This window comes from Alligator mississippiensis, chromosome 2 (genome assembly GCF_030867095.1).
Source record: "Alligator mississippiensis isolate rAllMis1 chromosome 2, rAllMis1, whole genome shotgun sequence".
In the NCBI taxonomy this organism is placed as follows: domain Eukaryota; kingdom Metazoa; phylum Chordata; order Crocodylia; family Alligatoridae; genus Alligator; species Alligator mississippiensis.
Window position 1 is genome coordinate 232,239,932 of NC_081825.1, and position 13,887 is coordinate 232,253,818.

The 13,887-nt window shown below is 44.1% G+C and overlaps 1 protein-coding gene across 1 annotated transcript in view; it reads right to left on the minus strand.

Moving 5' to 3' along the window:
* DCAF5 (DDB1 and CUL4 associated factor 5) overlaps positions 1-13,447 on the minus strand; it is a 107,803-nt gene extending 94,356 nt beyond the window's left edge. Inside the window, exons 1-2 of the mRNA XM_059722899.1 lie at positions 13,219-13,447; positions 3,297-3,440 (exon numbers count right to left, since the gene is read on the minus strand). Of these exons, the coding sequence (XP_059578882.1) occupies positions 3,297-3,440; positions 13,219-13,432 (358 nt within the window). The 5' untranslated portion in view covers positions 13,433-13,447. The remainder of the gene's footprint in view (positions 1-3,296; positions 3,441-13,218) is intronic.
* Positions 13,448-13,887: the final 440 nt, after the last annotated feature.

Consider the following 13,887-nt stretch of genomic DNA (forward strand, 5'->3'; position numbering starts at 1 on the left):
TTAAATTGGATTCTGACTCTTTACATGGCTGCAGCCACAAAAAAAGAAAAAGCGTCTTAGTTACTTAGACCCCAACTTGTAATGCTGGGAGGTTATTCCTTACCAAACCCGAGTCTCCGTACCAAGCACTAGCATACACCTTTGGCACCTTTTCACAGGCAGGTAGCACAACATGCAGTCACTATTTATTTAGAGGAGAAAAGTACAAAAAAAAAGTGGGAATCCTTAGTCCTACCAGGTTCATTCATTGTATTGTTGTGATGCCATCTACTGAATGGTAAAGCTCCCACATCATGCATGAGCATAAGTGAAGACGTGGGGAGGTTTCAAAAGGAACAAGAATACATAAGTTGTTATGCATTTTAGATAAAGAGGACTTGGTTTTGGTTTGCCCTATATGTTTCAAACAAGAAACTTGAGAAAGTTTACCTGCGACTAACAGGATAAAGGATTTACATACATCTCCACAAGTGAGATAATCATGCCAGCCTTAGAGTATTGCAATGATTTTTGTTTCCCGTTACAATAATCAAGCTACTTATACATAAAGGGCAAAGTTTATAGTAATCAAAACTATACTAACTCCATGAAATTACAGCAGTGAAGAACATGGTCTAGATTTTCCAAAGGAAAGAACAAACACATACATGCATACCGATCAACTGGAGAGGAAACTATTATCTTAAGTCTGCTAGCAGTTAAGGAACCAGCTTTCTGTTCCCTTCACAAGCTACAGGACTGAAGTTAGAAAGCAACCCTCACCCCCACCCCAAGACAGCTTGTCTCCATTGCTGGTCTTTTGGCATAGTGAGAGAGACAAGGGGTGGGGACCAAGGCTTGGCTACAAGCTGATTGGTTTCCATGGACATCCTAATTAATGCTTGTAGTGAGGACACTCCCTGAAGGAAGTGTCACTATGGTTCAGCTAAGCAGGACTGGATTACACCAATATTTAACCAGAGAAGTTCCATAATGTTTGGCGAATAACTTGGGAAGAGTTCTGCATATCATTCCTCTATTTCATTCACATCTTCCTTTTGATAACACTGGTTATGAGCAGGAAGAGCCAAAAAGTATCCACTATTCTTTTCTAATCATACCAGTGGGGAAAGCACACTGCACACACAGACAGGTCTGACTCGACAGCTTATGCACCAAATTTATGCCAGGCCTTTACGAAGCTACAAATTCAGTTCTTTCTAGGGTTTGTTCAGTTTTTCCCATCTACCCAAGGCAGAAAACAGATTTCCATGAAGTTATGATCCTTTGGATATTAAACTGAACATATGCTCATATTATATATATAAGGGTCTGTAGCACTTTCATATAAGTGGCTTGCCTGGTTTGTTGGTTCAGTTTTCTCTAGAGACTGCTGTGCTGCTCTTGCCCTCCACTTTACAAATAGCTAAATAGAATATATTCTTTTTATATACACATGCTGCTTTGAGATCTTTTGGATGAGCTATTTTGTACATAAAATATGTACATTTCAGGTGAGGGAGGGGAGGAGTGAGCAGGGGCAAAGGGAAAGCTACAACCGCTTTGAGAAAAATCTGCCAAAATTTTGTTACGCTAGTTGTCAGACATTTTACCCTGAAGAGAAGTTTTCCACTGTGACCATGAACTAAGAGCTCCATAAACTTTATGCAATTTGTGCAAACTGTGTATATTTTTATCTTTTCAGTTTACAGATATAATCAGATAATACATTTAACTCAAAATGCTACTATGGAATTGCATATGGAAAAAAATAAAAACATGAATTATCTTATCAACAGCTCCGAGATCCTTGAAACATAAGTCTGGATATAAAATGGAGGCAACAGAGAGCATGAGAGACTTGCCCAAAGTTATACAGCAAAACACTAATATGGATTGATACAGGACCCAGGAGTCAGACTCTCAGTCACTTGTGTCTAAAGTAAATTGCTACCTTCTCCTACCCAAATTTTACCTTGGATGCACAGGAAACACCATATGCCTCATACTGGTTTGATGAAACTAGTGTGCATGTGGCATCTGATATGAAACACTAATCAGCAATAAATGCACCACAGACCACAAATGAGTCAAACACCTGAACCCAGGGGAAGGTTTTTCTTTTTTGATTACTGATTTCTCAGAGTCTAATTTGCAAGGGCAAAGTGACTCAGTCTCAAACTAGATCATGTTATTCTTCAAAAAGGTGTTAAAATTTCAGAACAGCATAAGAGAAAAACAGTTTCCACCATTTGCATCTGCAAATCAGTTCATGGAACTGGTTTTAAGTTCACAAATTTCAGTGGAAAAAGGCAATTATGGACTATGCTCAGAAGCCTCAAGAATGGGTGCTCAAACAAATAAGCCAAACTATACATTCATTTACTGATCATGTTACAGTGGGAAATGAAGTACATCACAAAAGACTCCAGATTTTGATATGCTTCCAAAGAGCCATTCACTGATAGATGTTCCGCCCCACCCCACTCCTTTTAAAAAGGTTTCATAATAAAAAAAAAGAAGACAGAAATCTAGCACTGGTAAAAGGTATCGGATCTGAACTGATACCTTTCAATAGCAACCATTTTTCTAGCTCATCCCAGCAAACATTAACCCTAAATTTTAAGAGTGAAAGAAGTTCAATTTTTAAACAATTAAATTACCAAAGGGAGATAAAACTACCAACAACAGAACCAATCAGTGCCAAATATGGTAGAATATCATCAACAAAGACACCTTTTCTACTGACACCTTGAAATGAGATCATGAGCTTGGTTCAAAGAAAACAAACAGTCACCAGATGGCAGTGGCTTTTGGTTATTATGACCCCAGTGTGAATTAGAAGCCGTCAGTTCAAATGGAAGTTGTTTCCTCCCCTTGATTAACATTTGCGTATGGTTCCACAAATGTGCAAGGAATGTTAGAGACGCATTAGATGAAGGGCCTGCCTAAGCTGAGTCAAGGCTTTGCTTGGTGAAGCTGAGAAGAGGGAAGAACAAAGGAGACTTTTAACCACCTACCATTTCTCTGTCTGTGGCACAGCAGGGTCCGATTTAGACCCAATTTTATCTTAGAGCAACCTACACCTGCTTAGGCCTCTCCCAAAAAGGAGGGGACAGGAGTGATGGTAGGGATTACCGTATGCCAGCTCAGCTTCAACCATTCCCTGTTCCAGGGGAATCCTCAGTCATTCAGCACAGCTTCAAGACCCTTTTTGTTCCAAACATTGTGTCAAAGGCTTTTGTGGAAGGTAGAATCTGGCTTATGGTTCTTACATTTTTTGTAGGCCAAGTTTCTTTTTCATAGCTCCTTCTTACCTCCAGAGAATACTTTTGTGTTGCCACTGTTGAAAGCCAGGCAAAAGATGTTAGAATGATGCTCCCCTTTCAACTGAACTGGCTTGACTCTGGAGTGGATGGCTTCTTCCATTTGCCAAAGCAGTACCCGGCGGTCATCCCCTCCTTTAAAAAGGAAGGAAAATCTGTGTTACATGAACTACATGTGAAGTGGTGGAGGACAGAAACAAGGGAATCAACACTGTGAATATTCATGCAAAGCCTTACATGAATATTTCCCCCCAAGTGGTTTAAAAACCAATAATAATAATAATAGAAGACTTGGAATAAACTCCTAAAAACACCTCACAACACAAGCATAATAAAATTTATGGAGAGAAAACACAGGAAAAAATAGATTAAGTCTAAAATGTTGAATGCTTTCATTTTCGGGATGCAGCATGCCATCCTTCCTGCATCAATGGACATGGTCAACCTGTAGTAACAGGAGAGATTCTCATACCTGGTCTGGACTAAAAGATGATGTTGTCATAGCTGCATTAGTTAGAAGTCCAAAAAATACATCACCCCTAATCAATATCTGCTAGTAGAAATCCTCCCTACATTAACACAAGTTCTATTAGTAAAATGAATTTACAAAACACTTTTCATAGGCGAGCCTATGAACTTCATCAACCTCCTGGATACAAAAAAAAAGATGGACTAAATTTAGACATTGGATTTATGATGCATTATAGCCTGCCTGACATCCAACTCCCCAGATACCCCTCCACCATTTACCTGCTACATTCACCATCCCTGCCACCCCACCCACCTGTGTGTCACCCACTGACTCCTCGCCAGTCTCTGGCTTCTTTGCTATTCATTCCATTCAAGAAGAGCACACACAAACTACAGATGCTTCCTCAGCCTGATAAAGGGTTTTTAAACTGAGAGCTAGCTAAGAAAAAATGTTTCCAATTATTTAGTTGGTCTAATAAACGATATCAGATTTATCCAAAGAATCTTGTCTGCCATTAGTAAAAAGACTAATTTCACCATATAACTTATATGTCATTTAAGATGCTGATTTAATAACACTGGCAAAAAGAGTTATTTTCCTGCTATCAGCTGCAGCCCTACAAGGAGACTTCGCCAGTCCTGGAAGATTTCAGACAATATTATCAACCTGTTCTATAAACCTATGGCTAGCTACACAAAGCTTTAAGAGTTCTAGATTCGTAAATGATTAAGATGCATTTGTGGTGAATACCTGTCTGAGATCAGTTAGTACGGAAAAATAACAACAAAATTCTGTACTTAAGTCCATTTTCCTTTAGAGCTCATTATGCTTTTGACCAGTGGTGCTCAACCTATGGCCCACAGGCTGGATGCGGCCTGCGAAACCTGTGTGAACAGCCCATCACTGTGTCAGTGTGGTTTCTGAAAGAGCTCTAAGTGTACAAGGAGCCAAGTGAGCTTGTTAGTATGTCAGTGTGAGCTATGGCCACAGCCACTACTTGTGTGACCAGATAAACAGGCCATCTTTTGTCCCCTCTTTCCCCCCTGCCACAGCAGAGAAAAAGAGGGGATGAGCAGCGGCAGTGCTTATCCCCTGGACTCTGGAACCAGGCAAAAGCAGTGGCTCTGGCCAGCCCACACTAACAACTGGTGAGCTTAGAAAGTTCACCACGTACGCAAAACTCCAACAACGTTTTTCTATGCGGTCCTCAGCCTATTTCTGAAATTCTGATTTTATTATTTGTCCTGCTTATAAAAAGATTGAGCACCACTGCTTTTGACAATTATCTTAATAAGCCATTCATAAAAAAAAACAAAAACAAAAACCCACAAAAAAACCGACAGTCTGCCAGACAGATGAGAGAAGAAATCTGGCAAGGAAAGAAATACTTTAATATAAGATTTGGGTTTCTAGAAACAACATTAACTAATGATTATTATTAAGAAAAAAATATTCAGGAAATAATTGTACTTGACAGTGCTCTCTGAACATGGACTTCCTATGAGAAGTACCTGTATGAATATTGGGATATGAAGATGCTTCAAAAAAGAAGCATAGACAAGCATGCTCAGCTCAAAATAAGTTTTGGTGGGGATTTTTACTATGTGAACAAAACAGGATGGCATCAGAAGTTAGGCAGGTCATTACATTTAGAAGAGTTTTGGTTACCAGATTTTAATATTTCCTTGTATGATCAGAAACCCAAGCACAGACTTTGGACTGTTGTGTGGGAGGAGAAAGGTACAAAACACAGGCACATACAGGAGGGACGAGAACTAGACAGGTCTGTTTCTTACTAACTAAACCTGGTTAAATACATAAATGCATTGTACATGCACTGAATTTGAAGCAATAAACTCCAGTGCTTATTGCTTCCAGGCACGCTGTTTGACTGTGTGCCCGGGACTGCAGCATGTTTAGCAGGGTTGGAGTAGCCCCGGCTAGCAGGGGCATTAAGGGGAGGGGGGGAGGAGGAGGAGGAAGAGGAGGAGGGGTCAGCCTGTCAGTCTTGTGCTGCTCCATCCCAGCTCAACATGATACAGAGGGGCTAGCTGGGGCATGAGGGTATCCCAGCGCAAGGCTAGCCAGCAGGCAGCCCCCATACTGAAGCACCCTCATGCCCCAGTCAGCCGGGTTAGCGTCTACAGGTGCTCTGTGTGGAGTAAGAAACCCCACAGAATGGTAGTACTTATTTACTCTGCAGCAGGGTAGTACTTATTTACTACTATTTACAAGTATTACCCTGCTGTAGAGCTTATCAGTTTACTCCACCCTAATAGCCCTGCATATGTAGATACTAAGATGTTTTCTGCAGCGGTAATTAGCCTACTCCACAATAAACATCTCAGATAGACGTACCCAGAATAAATAAATAATCAGATCTGTTAAAATTGTTAGTGTCATATGACACTATTAGTAAGGACCTTTCCCCATATGGGATTCCATACTGTCAAGTGTTCTTTAAGAAATTTAACAGTTGAGAGATTGGGAATTTTAAATTTTGGAACAGTCACCATGATGGGCTATACAGTTGTATTCAGTGCTTCCATACTATGTACAAGTTCCTTGGGGCAAGGAACAAGTCCTCCTTTATTTTTGTACTAACAGATGACATAGGTTAGAGTTGTAATGCATTTGATAATGAGTGGGCACATAACATGTCTGGTTAAACTGCAGTTAAATTATAGTCAATTGTAAGCCGAGATGAGCTTGAATTTTTTGTTGGTTGGAAATTTAGCACAGAAAGCTCAATAAGCATGCTCCAGTATTATCCTGTGAGTGATTAATAAGTAGACGTGTGTATGTATTCAGTAGTCCACTGAAAGACATGAAGGTAAGGAAACATGGCAGTCACTGATCCTTTTAAAATAGTTTTTCAGAGCTGAGAGCTATTGTCAAAGTGTCAACAATGTGCTTTAGTTGTCAATAGCTAAGGAATTTCTCTCTCAAGCATTCTGTACATAAGGATGGTTATCACTACAGTATGTTATTTCTTTCAGATCATATTCCTTAACATGCACACTCTAAAGAAGACCTTAGAGAGAGTCAAAAATATAAGTCTATTGTGGGAGCAATATGGCAACTAAAAAAGTAACCACCACCACCTCTCCATATATGCCTCGTTCTCCAATTTGAATGGCATCAAATTAAGATTCTCACAAGTTTACATAGTAATTGCATCAGCCTGAAGAACCACATTTGTCAAACTGAAGAGGTGCCTTACGGCAGAACTACAGACTCCACTTCAAGACAAGCATGTACCCTCTACCCATTTCTCTATCCACTCCTTGCACTGTATTGCCTACAACTCGGGCATTAGTGCCAGATATCTGTATCATAGGCTAGCACCTCAATCAATGGGTATTCCTTGCCACTAGGACATGGTAGGAATTAGGCAAAGGATTTTAGATTGGTATGTAAAACTACCCTAGAAATGCCTCTTATAGCTCCTCAATAAAGGCAATTCTGCTGTGGCACACAACAGGAAAGTCATAGTCAGCAGATGGAGACCCCTGTTCCCAAAACTTGTCAGGCAAAGAGAAATAGAGAGAACATGGATGAATGGAGGAACAGTACAGAGTAAACTAAAGTTTAGAAGTAGTAGGAGCTACATGGGTACCAGGAGGGGACTGCATCAGAATAAGCAAGGGAGGCTATGTCAGAAAACATCACTTCTTCAAAGATGATGATTTCTCACTGGCTAATGTGGTAAAAACACACATTTTTTTACTTCCCCATCTGTTCTACAAGGTTTTAATGTACTGACATTTTCTGGAGCCCAAGGCCCCATAAGAAGATTTTGATGTTACAGAACTTGAGCAGAATATCTTTGGAAGTTGCAAGAAGTTTGAGGGGGGAGTATTTTTATTGTGCAAGGAAACATCTACAGAGTGCAAAAGATATTTAGAATTTTAAGAAGTTTGTCCTGAACTGTTCACCTTTGACAGCAATTTCTGTGACTGGCACCCCACACTAGACAGAAAATTCAAAATACAATCTACCCATCAGTTACTAAGATCTCTCTCTAATTCTGACCCCATCTCTTCTAGAGTGGTAGTCGGAATCATTAATAGACGCACACCACCACTATTTACTGGCTCATGATACGAGTAGAGTTGTTTTTTTAGCAAAGCATAGCTTTCTTGATGAAGATTCCTTCCTGAGCCGACATTTGCTATGCTGATTCTCAGACTGACAGTTGTTTTCAAGGATTTTTGTTGATAAAAATCCATCATTTCACAGACAGGTATGCTAGAGTAATGATTCTATGAGTTCCTCTTCCAAAACACTGCAACCACGCCCCCCCCCCCCAATACAATTCCAACATTTAGTTTTACTTGACTAAATCACACCACCACCTTCACTCTCAACAGAATTGCCACCCCCCCAGTGTATATTCGGGAACTCCATCTCTTTAGGTCAGGGGTGCTCAACCTCTGCCCCACAGGCCAGATCCAGCCCCCAGAACCATGCCATCCAACCCACAGTGCTCCCCATGGGTCCAAAAAATAATGCTGTCACTGCTTCCCCACAGCTGTAACTGCTGTTCTCCCTTGGCCCTGCACGCTAGATCAGACACACCGGGCAGCACAGCGCCCAATCCCAACACCCAGGGGCAATGCAGGGCTCAATCCTAGTGGGTGAAGGCTACATAGGAGCCCAATTTCAGTGGGCAGGACCCAATCCAGACACAAGACCAGTTGGAGGCAACATGGGGTCCAATCCTGGTGCACAGGGCATAGAACAAACTATCCCACAGACCCATGTCAAACTGCTCATCTGGCCCATGGGGCCAAAGGTTGAGCATCACTGATCTACGTGAGCAAGTTCTCCAGCTTTTGGTTCCTGTCAGTACTGCTGAGTCAGTATATTAAGAAAACATACTGGACATCTTATTTCTTGTGCAATGGAATTATTTATTAAACCCCTAATTAAGCCTCTGCAAGCCATTTTCAATGATGCACAGATGTCAGAGGGCTTAACGCTGATGGGAGAACCTTAGTTACCAGTAATAATGTGCAAAGAATAAGAATTCAGTTTCTCTCAGATTTTGGGCTATGTTTGCTAGACTGGCCGTTTGAAAATTAGAAACCAGCTTGGAACTTCACAACGCCATTTTTAGTCACTTCCCAGAGTGAAACCACATTTTAAATACTTTAACTTGTTATGTACCTTAGCCTTCAATAGGGACAAGTGCCTTGGTTCATTACAAGTCAACTTTGCTTAAATCCAAATATGAAACTCTCAGCCAGGGATAGAAATCATGCCAAATACCCAGGATCAGGGTAACCCCAGAACTGCAGCCACCCTTCTGTAGGACCCTGACAACTCTGTATCTATCTACAACATTATACATACATACCTAATCCCCAAATGCCCAGAACACAATCTTCCCCCTAAAGTTGTAATGAGTCTGCTACTGGCATGAGATGTAGGTAAGAATAAAAAAAGCATTACTTAAGAGATGCATGAGAGAGTCTAATGGCTGTAAACTACTTAAAAAACCCCCCAAAAAACAACCCAATAACCTTGGGGGTTTTTTACCTTGATTAGTTAATGTGCATAAACTAAACCATAAGGAACACGTACTAAAACAATGAGACACTTTAGCTCATGCATATTACCTACTACGAGGTTAAAAAAAAAAAAACAACTTCTTTAGCAAAGGCAAGCCCTAAAAGTAGTGAATCCCTGTACAAAGGTAGTAGAACATGTAGTATCACTGGTAGAACATGTTTAAAGAGAGATGATTTACTGCCTGCACAGTAGATGTGCCAAGCCATTACAGTTTTGTCCCATATTCACACCACTGCTGCCCTGAACTGCTTCACCTGCAGTAACTTTTACCCAAACACCTACGCAATAGGTCTCATCACAGCAGGCTGAGGGAATGAACAGCTACTGTAGGACAAGACCAGATGGACTATCTGGATGGAATATTTTAGTACTGTCCATACTGATCCCATATTTAGATTTGCTTCAATATTTGTCAGGAACGTAAAAAAACTGTTTAGAACACTTGTACGTGGACACAAATATTTTTAAAGCGTAACAAGGACTAAGCAGTTCTTAGTACAGTAAGTTTGTTTAGTAAAGATAAAGCTTTAAGAGAATTTGCTTAGTTTCTCTGACTCCCGGACAGACCAGGCCCAGTCAGTGAAAAACCAGTACTTAAGCAGAAAAACACCAAAAAGCCCACCGGTTGAAACCCAGTGATCCAACAATTTATATACATGAGGGAGTTTCATGGGCTTACACCAGGATGGAATTTGGACCTTGATAAAGTAATTCCTCTAAGTGGTAATACGCCACAACAATTGCTAAGGTCATATTATGATACTGTTTTTGAGTCATGTTCCTCAGACTTGCCTGGTAACAGAACGACAGGTGCATGATGACCACTCTCCCACATCCCTTCAGCTTTCTAATTAAAACTCTCAGTTATCAGAAGGTAATTTAAAAACGGTATTAAGCCATGGGAGGGGAAGAGCAGTAGGAAGTTTGAGTAGGTGATTATGCACATGGATTAAGGGAATTTAGGACTACGTTGTCTCCTAGAAGTTTTCTTTTCCAGTTCAAACTGAGCCACTAAGAGAAAGAGGCACTGATAACCAGATACTTGTTTTTATAAAAGATAACAGGGATGCATGAAGGAAAACGTGGCAAATGCAGAAACAGGAAAATGTGTGCAAAAGCACTCCCAATTTAAAAAGCCTCAAGATAGGTCTTAAATCTAACCTGCCAATCTAGAGGTTTTCCATCACATTTGAAATAAGCTGGACAAAGTTTTCCCAAACACAGACACCCCAAAAAGTTTCTCAAACTTCAAGAAATTCAGTAAGTTTTTTTGGCACAAAAGGTGAGACAGAAAAAACTAACGTACTGAATATATCCAGCTGAGATCTCCTACTTAGAAATAATCACTCTCTAAAACTTCATAATATTAATATTAAAGTGGTCATAGACACCAATAAGCTTGAAAGACGATTTTAACAGGCATGTATATACACTGGGGAAATTCTGACCAAAATTCTAAGTGGGCAACCAATTGGGGCTGTAACAAATCCTATTCAAGTGGTCAGATATGGTTTACTAAGCCAGTAAATTAGCAACCTGCCAAACTCCTTTCAGACATTCTGCTTCTAGGTTGTGTGAAGAAACATGGAATATATACACACACAAGGCACTCCTATGGACACAGCTGAGAACTATGCTAGTTTGGACGTAGGGCAACAGTTGCAAAGAATTAGGGCATCCATGCTGCCATACTATTCCCTTTGTACTTAAACTGGCCCTATTAAAGACTAAGTTGCAAGCTGTGTAACAGGCCTACAGGTTTAGCAAAGCTATATGACAGAAGCATAGACATTAAAACAGCAATTGAAAAACTGCTTGGATCCTCACTGTTCACACACTCCGACCCAAGTCCACCCAAAGACTGCAGAAAGCCCATCTGAGGTCTCCACTACTTCTCCCTTGCCTCTACATCCTGACTATATTGAGGGAAGAGGGAGCAGTAACTTTGCTAGTTTAAGGGCTTCTGTCTACACCATAGCATTTACTAGAGCAGCTATTTCAGATTTTCATATGGAGACTACCCATAACTCATCTCCCTTTGAGTCCCCATCCCCCTCCTCAGAAAACAAATTTCATTTCCTTCCTTTTTTGTTCCTAACAATAATTACCTGTACCTTTAGCTTCTTTCCCGGTTTAGTTTTAGTGAAATCTCTACTTTTTAAATGCATGAGACTTAATTGAGCATCCATCTGCTATTGTTTTATAATGAAAAGCATTTTGGATTTTGTGGTCACTGAAAGTGAAACAGTGTATTACAGCTGGCTCCAGTAATCTGAGCTCTCTCTCTCTTCTTTGTTTGTTTGTGGGCATCAATACAAGTTTGGATTTAAGCGTAAATTTCCCATATTTGAAAATTTGCCTAAACCATTAGAGTCAGAAAATTTAGTTATGATTCCAGTTTAATCTTAAAATTAGATATCTATATGTAAAGATTTTCTTCTGAATGATCTCTAAAGGTCTGCAAGAAAGCAGCCTTATTGATGTGCACCTGTTAAACTGTGGGAAAACATCGCCTTTTGTAGGGCCTCAAAAGACATGTTAGGAGAAGGTATACCTTCCTGTGAATATGAATGCTAGGGATGGGAAAGAAATTTCCTCCTCTTTTCCTATGACTTTCCAGAAATCCACTTCTGGGGGGATGGAGGGTAGGGGCACTTTCCAGGAAGTGGATGTCTACCAAGGTAACTGCAACACCTCCAGGACAAGACCACAGCTTTCCCAAAGAGGAAGAGAGCAAAACCTCACAGAGCTCATACTAGTTTGGCTCATTACCTTATTTTTAGTAGTAGGCTTTTTGATTCTCTCTCTTTCTTTAAAAGAAAAAAGAAGGCAAAATGCACACAACCAACCCAAAACCAGGCACTGCTTCCCTCGGGGGACGGGGGGAGAGAATCAGGGACAGATCTAAGCAGCAAGGTGGGCACCTGAGATGCATGCAAACTCGGTGCAGGGGAGGGGCTTCCACAGTTAGGTCCCTGCCACTTCCCCTGTGGATACTCTCACTCCAAAAGCATTATCCCAAGAGCTTTACACCTGTGACCCCCCCCCAGAGGCAGCCTTTGGGAAGACTGGTCGTGTTTGGGGGCTTCGCTTTGTATAGGGTGTCGTGGCACTGGGGGGGAGGGTGCCTTAGGATGCCCTCCAGGGTGCCAGGCTGTATCAGCACTGCCAAGCAGGCAGAGGCAATTCACAAGCTCAACCCAGCCCTTCCCAACACAAACCCCGAGGGACAGCCGGGTCGGGTTGGTCCCGAGCTCTCCCCGCCTCTCACACCATGAAAAACACCAACCCAGTGGGGGGGGGGGGGGCATCCCCCGAGCCTACTGCTTCCTAGCCCCCGGCCTGGGGCACCCGCTGCCCCACACCACACGCCTGCCGCGCCTCTCACGCCACTGCCCCCCACTCCTGGGGGGGCACACCGTGGGGGAGGGGGCGGTGCTGCCCCGCGGGGCCCCAAGATCCGCCTCTGAGGGGAAGCAAACCCGGCCCCCTGCCGCTGTCAGGCCTGGCGGGAGGGCGGCATCGGCCATCGACTGCCCGGCCTGGCCTAGCCTGGCCTGGCCCGGCCCGGCCGGGGCGAGGGAGCGAGCGAGCGAGGCCTGCAGCAGCCACCGAGGCCCCGGCCCAGCCCGGCCGGGCCTGCGCCGCCACCCGCCCCGCCCGCGGGCCCCGCCTCTCCCCTCCCGCAGCACCCGCGGCCGGGGCCGCCCCAGGGCCGTGCGGGAGCCCCCCGCACTGCATCGGGCCCGGCCCGGCCCGGCCCCGCCCCGCGGACACGGCGGCGGCTGGAAGCTGTCAACCATCTTAGCTCGGCGCTCGGCCGCTCCGCGGGCTGTTCCCCCGGGGCAGGGGGAGGGGGGTTACCTGAGACCAGCCACTGGCCTCCATTGTTGGAGAACTCGATGGCGTTGACGCAGCCGAAGTGTCCCAGCAGGTCCTTCTTGTAGAGGTTCCTGCAGCCCCGCAGGCGCCGCCGCTGGAAGTCCTGCGTGAGCAGGGGGTCGCCCGCCAGGCCCCGCTGGGACAAGAAGCCCACCACGGACCGCATGCTGCCCCCCGCGCCCCGCCGCCGCCGCATGCCGCCGCCGCGCCCTGCCCCGGCCCCTGCCCGCCGCCCGCTCGCCAGCCCGCGCCTCCGCCTCCCCGGTCGCGGCGGCGATCCCCCCTCAGCCGGCCATGGCAGCGCGAGAGGTGTGAGACACTCCGCCGCTTCCTGATCCCCCTCAAACTCCTCCCCTTTCTCCCCTCAGCAGCTGATCCACAGCTGCAGCCGCCTTCATGCACCGCCGCTGCCGCCCGCTCGGCTGGAGGGGGGTGGGCAGCGCTGCCATCGCCCCGGGGCTGAGCTCCCCCCCACCACGCGGGGCTGTGGAGATCTGACTTGTTTCACCCCCGCCCCGGACTAAGTGTTTTGTCGTGTGCAAGGGGCTCGGCGGGTCCCCTTCCTCCTCTCTGCCACCTAGGTCTGGTGACACCAAGGCTTTCCCCCCAGCCAGGTGCATGCAACCACCCCCTTGCTGCCCGACTGCTTTT